This window comes from Rhipicephalus sanguineus, chromosome 10, assembly GCF_013339695.2.
Source record: "Rhipicephalus sanguineus isolate Rsan-2018 chromosome 10, BIME_Rsan_1.4, whole genome shotgun sequence".
In the NCBI taxonomy this organism is placed as follows: Eukaryota; Metazoa; Arthropoda; class Arachnida; order Ixodida; family Ixodidae; genus Rhipicephalus; species Rhipicephalus sanguineus.
Genome location: NC_051185.1, coordinates 15,834,574 through 15,846,771, shown reverse-complemented (window position 1 = coordinate 15,846,771; position 12,198 = coordinate 15,834,574). Strand labels below are relative to the sequence as shown.

The 12,198-nt window shown below is 49.0% G+C and overlaps 1 protein-coding gene across 1 annotated transcript; it reads left to right on the top strand.

Annotated features, from left to right (window-relative positions):
- The first annotated feature begins 1,428 nt into the window (after nucleotides 1-1,428).
- Nucleotides 1,429-7,552, top strand: LOC119407120 (chitin deacetylase 7). Its single transcript, XM_037673977.2, has 4 exons — nucleotides 1,429-2,658; nucleotides 3,245-3,457; nucleotides 4,996-5,244; nucleotides 6,890-7,552. Exons 1-4 carry the CDS (start codon nucleotides 2,285-2,287, stop codon nucleotides 7,389-7,391), a joined length of 1,338 nt encoding a protein of 445 aa, XP_037529905.1. The 5' UTR covers nucleotides 1,429-2,284; the 3' UTR covers nucleotides 7,392-7,552.
- Nucleotides 7,553-12,198: the final 4,646 nt, after the last annotated feature.

The window sequence follows — 12,198 nt, the reverse complement described above, 5'->3', positions numbered from 1 at the left end:
TCGCACCTGCTGTACTCGGCGCGATAGTGCTTGTCCGATTCCTGTGGCGCGTACCCACCGGTGGAGTTGTTTGCCAACACCAGACAAACTACGGCGAGCTGCAGCGGTTTCGCTGTTAAAATAATTCAACAAGGGTGTTTCGCTGCAGCCAACGTCTCGACAAGTGGTCTTCGCCGAGGCAGGAAATGAACGGATGGGAACCGGGATCGGATGAAGTTAAAGGGACACTAAAGAGAAACAATGAATCGGTTCAGATTGATGAATTGTACTTTGAGAACTATAATGTCGTTAATTTCACCATCACAGGTGTATTGATAAAGGAGAAAATGAAGTTCAAAGTTCATCATCACCGGTTCATGATGGTAGTTCGCTCTGCACGGACTTACGGTCGCCTTGAACAGCTCCGCTGCCCCGCCATGATGGATGGCATGGCCTGGTGGTTATGGCGCTCGACTGCTAACCCGAAGGTCGCGGGATCGAATCCCGGCCGCGGCGGCTGCATTTTCGATGGAGGCGAAAATGTTTGAGGCCCGTGTACTTAGATTTAGGTGCACGTTAAAGAACCCCAGGTGGTCGAAATTTCCGGAGCCCTCCACTACGGCGTCTCTCATAATCATATCGTGGTTTTGGGACGTTAAACCCCAGATATTATTATTATACTTGTGGACTTGGCCTGAACGCGCTCCGACGTGGCGTTCATGCGTTGGGTCGATGTCTCAGAGGTCAACACGCTTGTCTAGAACGCTGGAACACGCGGGCGCCGTGTATACCGATAACAAGTAGTTTGAGATAGCCCACGTTTGAATATTCATCCTTAGCGGCCATGCACGCTATAATATAGGTTCTTTCAAACCAGCTTTAATTGGCAAACGTCGTCATTGGAGCCCGGACCTCGCCATTCCATTATTCTAGACAAGTATTCCAGTATTCTAGACGAGTGTATTGACCTCTTCTGACTTGATTATTGTCAATTTCCCTACGTTGAAAGCGAATTTATGCTTTCCACGTCGCAAAAAAAAAAAGCTCTGCATTGCTATGAAGTAAACGTCAAAGAAAATCGGTACACGTGGATCCTGCGAACGGGCCCGCACACGGCTGGCTTTATTTTAGTATTTTTCGTGCAACCTAAGCGTTCTCAATTAACTCGGGTCTGACCCGCTGTTTGCCCGCAGCTGTCGCACGAAGGAAACGTCGATTAACAGCCTGTAGATTTAGAAAGACACGCGGGACAGGTGACACCGGCATATAATCATGAATCTGTGTATATGTACTGCGTTCCTGCGTAAAGACTGCAGGGCGCCAGCTGTTGGCAATGGGGCGCGCGCTAATGTTTTTGCTGTTCGCTGTGCGCACAACGTGCACATGCCATTCGCGAAAGGCAGGAAGTCATGCGCAGTTATGCTGCTGTTTATCTAACAGCCCGCTTAGCAAACCGACGAAGGCAGACGAATATTTCGAACGTCCAGCGTTCACTGGCCGAGCAGACAAACGTCACCGCGCTCCCGAGAAACTGCGTGACGAACGCGAAGCGCCGAGACCACTCTGTATATGACTGCTGCCGGCTTCGGCTCTCTCGAGTGGAGGATTCAACGAAGCAGGCGCACCACAACTTCCAGAACTGCCGTAACACAAGCGAACGGGAATTTCATCGTATAGTGTCACGACAGACCACAGCCGTAAAGCTAAAGAGGGTAACTTCCTAAAGCCCGGTACGTTGGATTTCCGCTGCGAGACGTCACGGCAGTACTACGACGACGGACTAATCTGCGAACGGCTACAGAGGCGCTCTCGTACCTGACAGGTTGGATTTCGTCTACAAGACGTCGACGTATATAGTCCCATGAGGAGAGACTACTGCGAAGTTGCGGAGACCATCTCGTAATCCAGCATGGTTTGATTTATGCTACAAGATTTCGCCGACCGTTGTGGCAAGACAACTGTCCCAGCTGCTAGGTTAAAGAGGCGCGTGATTTTGTAGGCTTGGCAAGTTGGGTTAACGTTACAGTAGTACATTGCAGTCAAATAGTACTGCGAAGTAGTCTGTCGGCCGTTGGGGTCATCTAATGTTCGTGTTGCTTGTGTTGCGCTTGAGTTGTCATCACCCCCCTCGGTCCTTGTTTGTGTGCGCTTGACAGTGTTCTGCCATCTAGTCAACCTGGCAGATCTTTGCATTGTAGGCAGTGCCTCCGTTCATCTAAACTGAACTCTGACAGGCACAAGTCCCGCTGCGAGTTGAGTGACCGGATTTGGATCGTCTTGCTTTCGAGTGCGTGATCGTAGAGCCATGACAACACAATTATCGAGTCCTCTTTCTATCGTTCTGCTGTGCTTCTGGCAAACTGTTGCGGCGGGATCTGCTACAACGTGCAACCTTAGCGAGTGTCGCTCTCGCGATAACTGCGCCTGCATGAGCACGCGACCCCCGGAAAACCTTAACGCCAGCGATATGCCCCAATTCGTCATGCTCACGTTCGATGACGCAATCAACGAGAAAAACATGGACTTCTACCGCCAGCTACTGGACCCGGGAAATCGCAGGAATCGAGCCAACGGTTGCAATATGGCCGCCACGTTCTTCGTTTCGGCCGGCTACACTGACTACTCGCTCGTGCACGAGCTGCACAGCGTGGGCAGCGAGATCGCTATCCACTCCATCACGTGAGTGCGCCACTGGTCAAAGACGTCAGTTATCGATGGCTTCCATTGATGTCATCGCCACCGCCTTATTATGGCACTAGCATAGGCATGCTTAGGGTTCACCAAAGGGAAGGGGGGGGGGGAGGTTTCACCGCCCACCCTAATGCAGTGCTTCTAAAAGTGAAAAAATACAAAAAAGAAAAACGATGACAGACAGACAGACAGACAGACAGACAGACAGACAGACAGACAGACAGACAGACAGACAGACAGACAGACAGATAGACAGACAGATAGATAGATAGATAGATAGATAGATAGATAGATAGATAGATAGATAGATAGATAGATAGATAGATAGATAGATAGATAGATAGATAGATAGATAGATAGATAGATAGATAGATAGATAGATAGATAGATAGATAGATAGATAGATAGATCTATGGAACTCTGCTCTCCCCATTCTTCGCAGTGAATAAGCAACTGCAGCTATGAACGTTGTCTATATTTCTCGTCCTCCGATACAAGTCATTTAAATTTCGGCCCGCTTCCTTTATTCGTAAGCTAACGCTGTAACAGACCCCGATGAATGGTGAATGCGCAGGCATCGCGATAACCTGACGTACTGGCGCGCGCTGGACGTTGCCGGCTGGAAGGAGGAGTTCGTTGGCGACCGCGATCTCCTGCGGGACTACGCGGCGATTCCTGAACGGGACATGGTGGGCGCTAGGGCCCCCTACCTCGAGGTCGGCAACGGATCTGCGTACACAATGATGCGACAGAACGGATTCGTCTACGACTCCTCCGTCTGCATCGAGTAAGTCCCTACTATGATTTCTGAATGAAATCGAGTTGATCCGTTTGGGGGATGCTATTCTGGATACTTTCGAATTCCGTCATGTTGTCATATTCGCCATCTTGTCGACTCTGATTGGCTTAAAGGGACATTAAAGTGAAACAGTGAATCTGTTTATATTGATGATTAATTGTACTCTGAGAACACTATGTCTTCAATTTCACCATCAATGGTTTATTAATAGAGAAGAAAATCAAGGTCAAAGTTTCATTTTTTAAATTTCGCGCCGAAAGCTCCGCTAGCGACGTCACAGATTTCGATGTGTATTTTTCGTATTTTTTTGCGACATTCGCTACACGACGTTTGCTTAAACTTCCTATGTTAAGTCTATGGCCCCCTCAAAGGACAATGTATTTATTTTACACCGTCAAAATCTATGACGTCACGGCATTTGGCTTCCCGAACGCCTTCTTGCGGCAAGCGTGGTGACTTTGGTATTGTGAAAGAGAAATGTACTAATCTGGGAAGAATCGTTTTTCTCTTGAGTGTCCCTTTAAAATGCTGACATTACAAGATTCGACACTTGCGCAATTTGACAGTGTCCAGAACATCATCATGTGCTACCGCTATATGTATTTCCACGGCCATTTTAGATGCGAAGCATCTTATGGCGGAGTTCAATCCGGGGGTGGTGGTGGTGGTGTGCGGCGTGACCACCCTTACTGCGCATGCGCAAGCCCTCTATAGATATAGAAGATATAGAAGCCAAGGAAATTATAGAAAGTTTTGTTACTTGTACCTTTAACTGAAGTGTAGTCGTTATGACACAAAGAAATAACTCGTCGTCGGAGGGGATCGAACTAAGGTAGAGGGGCTTTAGATGGAACCCGAGACATTCGCGTTACTCGTGTGATGCTCTACCAACTGAGCTACGGCGCCTCCGTCCACTTGTTTGCAGTTTCGGGATACTTCAGCTTGTTTACACGGCAGTTTTTCCTGACAGCAGCAGTTCTTGAAGGGGCCATGCCACCCAATTTTCGATCATAATCTGTGTTATGTGGTTTAATCCTTGTACCTTCACAAACAAGCGGGTGTAATTTTAGCCCATTTGGTCGAGCACTTAATTTATGATTGAATATTTTTGTAAACAAGCGAGCGGTTGAGAGTCGGTAAACATTGGCGCACTCGCGAGCAGTGTCGTAAAAAGGTACTTGATGTGCGAGCACGATTTCGTTCCGTGGTCAGCTGCTCGTGAAATCGAGCTGTTTGAGCTTTTTTCAGCTTGGCATTGAAATTGAACGATTTTGCAACAGCTGAAACTTTGGTAGAAGACGACGGCTCCGCTTCATGGAGCATATGACGTCACACACGCCATAGCAATATTGTCGGTCGCCGGCGGTGGCCGGGGTTTATAGTCGGCGACTTCTATGGTTCATTTTGGACTGAAATATTCTTTTACAGTCCATTTTTCGCATATGTGCGGGCACAATAGACCACTCTAGTTCTCTCAATTCTCGCTGATAGCCGCAAATTGTTTGGTGGCCGTGTCAAATGCGCAGCTACATGAACGAGACCGACAAGCTGCCCTTCTTTCCGTACACGCTGGACTACGGCCTAGGGTTGACCTGCACGGTCCCGTCGTGTCCCAGTCGCGGCCACCGTGGCCTCTGGCTGGTGCCGCTCAACAGTTACTACATGACGACGACCTCTGGCGGCGACGGCTCCCGCACGATCGTCACCAGCTGCGCCATGCCGGACACGTGCGCTCCGAAGCCCACCACGAAGGACGACACGCTGGATTTTCTCAGGTGCGCGTGACAAACGGGTTCACGATGGTTAGAATATAAAGCAACTGAAAAATAATTAATAAAATAAGAAATTTCAGCCAGTTCCATGCCGTGAACAGAGTCGGACAGCGAGACTGTTGTAAGCTCGGGAGTGCATGCGATTGGCTAGCATCATCATCATTATGATCATCATTTAGCGCAATCATCATTTCATCATAATCATTATTTCGTTTTAATTATTTCTTTATTCACTACCCCTCTGGTCACGTGACCTGCGGGACTACTACTACTACTACTACTACTACTACTATACTACTACTACTACTGCTACTGCTGCTGCTATTACTACTACTACTACTACTACTACTACTACTACTACTACTACTACTACTACTACTACTACTACTACTACTACTACGAAGGCACAGGGCAGACTAAGACAGTTTCGCTGTAACAAAACAAATCTCAGACTGAATCTTTCTACTATACGGTAGCTGACATACAATGTGGAACATGCATTCTTGGGAGCTTATACTGTTTTAGTTGGAGAGAGAAAATAAACGTCCTTATTTGAGAAGATAGGCTAGGAGAGGCGCCCTTATTAGACCAGAATGCGTTGAGCTTGGGCAACGCCCTGGACCCTCGCGACGAGGCTTAGCAGGCCCTCGAGGTTCGAGCTGGCCAAGGCTCTCTCCCAAAGCCTTTTGGGGTGGTAAACGGTTGGAACCAACGATGAAACGCCGACGTCGGAATGAAATTACGCAATTAAACAATAGGCGCTGCCTAAATGCTCTTACAGCAACAAGCATTCGTCTTAAAACTTTCCAAAAGCGTGCAGCTTTTCTTTTGCATATAACAATAATCGTTGATGGTTACCGCAGGTTATTTTTTTAGCAAAACGTCTCCAGGGTGCTCTTCCTCTCGCTATCTGTGACCGAATTCAACAAGTCTCAAGGGCCTTGCTCGTAGACTACCGTACTCACTCGCCTACCACGAGCACGAGCTTGTTAGGGCTAAATTATGCCTACTATTCGTTGCTTGACTGCCGTTGAACTGCTGGTTAATGTCGGCAAATGTTGGCGATCCGCTGCTATGATGGCAACATGATCCTCATTCAATAACCCTTTGGTGCTATCTTTGGGCACCATCGAATTCCGCCATTTTATCAAGTTCCGTTTTGGCGTTATATTCAGCCAGTGAAAGATGCGTAGCAACCCTCTGGGTTCAATTAGAGCTAACAAGATGGCGAAATCGACAAGGTGGCGAAATTCGATAATGTTGAGGGCATTTGGACATTGTCAAATTCCGCAATGTTGCCGAATTCCGCCATCGACTATGATTGGTCCAGAGAGCTGCTACGCATGGGCGTCGGCAGTAGAGTGCAAAAGGGGCACTTGCCCACCCCACCCCCCCTCCCTCATATCTCCTCAAGCCACACCAGCACTTGACTCCCACCTAAGCCACACCATCGCTCCCCCCCCCCCCTCCTCCGTGATGCAACATGGCTTTGCACGCCACGAAAACAAAATCCTGCCGACGCCTTAAATGGTCGTCATTGCGCAATTTCACAACATGGCTGAATTGACAATGTCCAGAATACCACCCCGTGTAACACTCCTTGACTGACTTGTCCACCAATTTTCTTACCCATTCTGTTTCCGTGCAGGTCAAACTTCGAGCGCTACTACCACACCAACAGGGCTCCGTTTCCTGTTTTCATCCACGAAACGTGGCTCTGGACTCCGGGGCGAAGGCAGGGGTACCTGTCCTTCGTCGACTGGCTACTCACACTCGAGGACGTGTTCGTCGTCACCGTGGCCGAAGTCGTGCGCTTCATGAGAGACCCCAAGCCCCTCGGCGAGTACGTGCAGGCCTCGTGTTCGAGGGCGTCGGAGTTCCAGCGTTGTCCGCAAGTCCACGCCTGCTCGTTTCCCAACTCGCCCATCGAGGAGACTCGGCACCTCGTTGGCTGCAGACCATGTCCCGAGAGCTACCCGTGGTTGCGGGACGTCGCGCGAACGGCGAAGCACGACGCCCCGTTCCATGTAGCCGAGAAACAGAACTTCTGCGCGGGATGCGTTATTCTGTTCTGTTTGGCAATCATCGTCTGTCTCGGCTATTTCGCTACGAAGCCGCTCGAACGTCGTAGCAAGACACACACTTTGTAGCACTTTTTCTTTTTCCTGCTCTATGAGATTTATTGTTTGCGTCGATCGATGCCTGGATTATCTACACGTCTACGCCAATAAATATGAGACCTTAACCAGAAAGTTAACTTGTCCACAGGCTTCTTACCGTTTGCGGTTTCCCTACGAGCTACCGGGGGCGTAAACGTAAGCGGCCTGTACACCTTTTCACAGAAGGCTCCCTGAGCGCCGCCATAATCCCCTATGGACTGTGGTAAATAGGCGGGACTCCCCAAAAACGCACTGCCGAGATAGTCACGTCAGCCATTGTACTCCCGTGCCACAGTCCATAAAGGAGGTCGCATGCTGACCCCAGCTCCGGATTGCTGAGGCCATAGGCGTGCGCAGGGTTCCCCATCAGGGGGGTAGCGAAGGTTCATCGCAGCGCCCCCCACCCTACTAAGTCAATGTATGGGGCAGATTTTGCCCCCCCCCCTTCTTAGGTGACTAGAAGGGTCAATTTACGGGGCAGATTTTGCGCCCCCCCCTCTTAGGTAACTAGGGGGGCGGCCGCCCCCTCTGCCCCCCCTGTGCGCACGCCTATGGCTGGGGCGCCATCTTGCACACGTTCTGTGATAGAATGTTCCATCGCGCCGCACGGAATTAGTCGAGGCTCGTCTGATGGTGAGACGTGAGAACAGCAACCAGAAAAGGCAGTGCTGTCACTCATTTTGTCGTCCGCTCGGCAATGAACGGGCACGAAACGGACGGAGACATCGTTCTGTCCGATGCAACGGATATAGAAGTCTCCAGACGACTTGGATTGGATCGAAGCGTAAGCGCTCGGGCCGGAGAAGCTAATTAGCCGGCTTTGTGTGTGGCTTATGCCAATTCCACGCCGACATTTTGCGAAAATGGCAACAGCACACCAACCGAAAGCCTCATGAAAAATTTTGACGCCACCTTGCGCCAATCAAGACATCAACACACATAAATTGTTAAGTCATCGCGCTCTTCAATTTCAAGATTTTAAAAACAATGCCCCCAAATACGGATATTCAGTTGTAATAGTTTTACAATTCTTTATGCGTCGAAAGGATTTCTGAATTCCCTCAGCAGACGATCAAAACGTGAGGCATTCCTCCGGAGCACTTGCCCTTCGCTTATTGGCTGTGTGCTCACTCTTGTTCCCTCATTCGTTTCGTTCCGTTCTATCACAGAACGTATTGCGCGCCTGTAGAGGAGGGGAGCATTCAGACAATCGAAATTGTAATGATGATTATGATTGTTTGTGACTGTACCCTTTGAAGCTGGTGGACAGTTAGACAGCGCCAAACAGCCGATGCATTATGTAATGTACATAACTCATATAATAATATCTGGGGTTTAACGTCCCAAAACCACGATATCATTATGATAGACGCCGTAGTGGAGGGCTCCGGAAATTTCGACCACCTGGGGTTCTTTAACGTGCACCTAAATCTAAGTACACGGGCCTCAAACATTTTCGCCTCCATCGAAAATGCAGCCGCCGCGGCCGGGACTCGATCCCGCGACCTTCGGGTCAGCAGTCGAGTGCCATAACCACTAGACCACCGTGGCGGGGCACATAACTCATATATTCAATGACTTTGTTACGCAACACAGCTACCGTCAATAACGGAACACTAAAGGGAAACAATGAATTGGTTTAGATTCATAAACAGTACTCTGAAAACTTTAATATTATCATCACAGCCCTAATAATAGAGGAGAAAACTAAGGTCAAGGTCTTATATTTATATTTCGTGCCGAAATCTCCGCGCGTGATGTCACGGATTTCAAAGTGCATTTTTCGTATTTGGCGACATTGGCCCAACGATTTTTCCTGAAACTTAGTATGTTACGTCACTGGCCACCTCAGAGGACAATGCGCTTCTTAACCAATTATGAACTACATAGGCCCGAGCAGACGCCGTCAAAATCCATGACGTCAGATAAACTTGGTACGGGTACTCCAAGGTAGCGTTGCACCTGCATTTTCTCTTCGCGCGTTTCTTCTCGCTCACCAGTTGTCTTCTCGCGGCTAGAGTTGTGTTTTTCGTATTGCGAAAAAGTAATTCACTAAAACGAAAAAAAAATCATTTTTTTTTCTCCTTGGTGTACCTTTAAAATATCGCATCAAAGTGGACTGGGTCCTGGAATGCGCAATATCTCCCAGTCACTACAAGCTCCTCATATACACATGACGTCATAGGCGTTCGCACAAGGGGAGGGGGGGGGGGTGACCACCACCTCTATCACACTGCAGGAGGACTGCAGGAGCACGCTAAACACAAAAGAAACATTTAATCTGACGTTTCGGCGGGCAACCGGCCCTTCTCGTGAATGAAGTCTACAAGTACAGTTATTCGATTTGCACATGTTCTCTCAAAGAGAGAGGGGTAAAGGGGGAGGAGCCAGGCCCGTAGCCAGGGGAGGGGGCATAGCGCCCCCCCCCCCCCCGAAATTTTGGTGAAGTGGGTGTTTTTACCGAAAATAAATAATGAAAATAGGTGTTTTTCTCAAATAGTCATGGTTTCAGCAAGTGCCCCCCCCCCCCCCCCACGGAAAAAATTTCCTCGCTATGTGCCTGGGAGGAGCACCTATACGGACTCTAGCTCGAAAACCAGGAAAGAATTACGCATACAGTCACGCATACACCGGCTCGCATCCGTATGTACACTACGGTCCACCGTTAAAGGGGACACTCCGACGAGCACCTTTCATTTTGCTGGACCTCTAACAGCAAGTGGACATGGATACCTACTGCAAGAGTCTGTCAAAAAGAGGCAGAACTGTCTACCACCAATAGTTCTATGCAAATCTAAGCCACTATAGTTTTGCAAGAGAGCGAAATCCAAGCATGTCCTTGCACGCAAGTGTTCCCTTAAACAGTGGACCCGTCTGTACAACCCAAACTCAACGTGAAAGCTGTAGGAAATGCGGAGCAGTGGTTCGCCTGCTCTTCGGCGACGCTGGCGTTCACGGGCAAGCAAGCGCTGGCGTTCCAAACGTGCACAGTCTGCTCGGCGTCCATGGCGGAAAAGGAAACCATTTGTGATGTAGTGGCGCCCTCTCCCCTCCTCCTCACCCTCTCTCCCCTTTCCCACCCTCTTGCTATACTACAGTATGCACGACTATTCCATGCTTTACCCTCTCCCTCCCGTCTCTCCTCCTCACCATCATTTCCCCTTGCCGCCCCCTTGCCAGAACTATCTATGCAACATTGTTGCGGAATGGGCGCCTCCATTCCATTCCAATTCCATTCCGGGAAATTAGAATTTGCCGCAATTCCATCCCTTTCAATTCCTTGGAATGAAAAAAAAAAACTTCATACTTGGAACTGAGCAGCGCTCACAGAAAGTGTCAAGGAACAAAAGAAGTGCACACGACAAGCGCTGCACCCGACAAGCGACAAAACTTAGCCCATTCCCATTCCGGGAATGGCCGGGCAGTTCAATTCCATTCGTAATTCCTCAACGTATAGGAAAGGCATCTTGATAGTTTTATCGAGTTAAGAATGAACGCCCCATAAAGCTGATGTCATCAGATGCATTAAGAACTGTACGCTAACAGCGTTACCATGGTCGAAGGATAGTAGCTTGGCGACGTCAACAGAGTATATATATATAAGGACAGAGTTGTAGCAGGCGCATTGCTTATAAATGTACCGTGCTTGTAATCAGCCAAGCCTTTTTTTAAAAATACTGCTTTATTGTTAAATTCGAGGCTCTGACTTACTAATGTTCGAAGTTTGAAAAACAGCGCGTATACGAAAACGTGCTCTGTTTTAGGAAAAAGACGTAATTCCATTCCCATTCCATTCCGGGGGCGCGAAAGTGTGGAATGATTCCGGAGTCCTTCCAATTCCGGAGTGGCAACTCCGCAACACTGCTGTGCACGCCTATGCTGTGCGCATACCCTCTCCAACTCCTTCTCTCCTCACTCTCAATCCCTTTCCAAACCCTTATTAAACCATACTGCACATGGCTATGCTATGATTTACCCTTTCCCCTCCTCCTTTCCCTCCTCCTCGTCCTCCCTTCCCTTTGCCGCCCCCCTTGCTATACAATACTATGCAAGGCTATGCTATACATGGTTTTGCCTGCGTGACGCCAAGCGACGACATGACATGACGTGAGACGAAAGCCTGGGCCCCTAAAGTGCTCCGCTCCCGTCACCTCCTGCAAGCTGGCCTTCGCTACAGTGACATGACCAGTTATATGAACGCTCGATACATGGCAACAGATTCCACGAGACACTGCTTCCCTTCATACACAACACCGCCCTAACGGCGCATATATCTAATACACATATAAACGCAAAACATTATGCCTTAAGGGCAAGTGTATGTCGTAATAAAAAAAAGAAACCACGTCGAATCTTTTTGGGAGTTGTCTACATGATGCGTAAGCTCCGGGAGCCAAAACACAGGGCCTCTAGGCTTAACGACGTCACGATGCCAGCTGTTGGCGACGAGGGGTTTAGGTTTCCTGCTCCCTGCGCAGCCGAATGTACAGGATATAGATTTCGCCGTGGATACATTGCCACTGACAGATGCACACAAAACCAGGTTAATGTTTGGAATATCTCTGGTTCGGAGGTCAGACGTGGCAGCAGTTAAACCCAGCAGATCGCCTGCGCCACCACGATCGTGACGACATAGTGCGAGACTGCGCTGCGGAGTGCCGAGAGCGCATCTGTGTTGCCTCTGTTCAGTCGGCAGTTCAATGAAGCGCACGATTTCCGTTAGAACTGCTGTTACAAGCGGCTCGACCGTTCGCCATTGTGGATCCAATACAGTCTACAGCGAACTTTATGAGGCAGT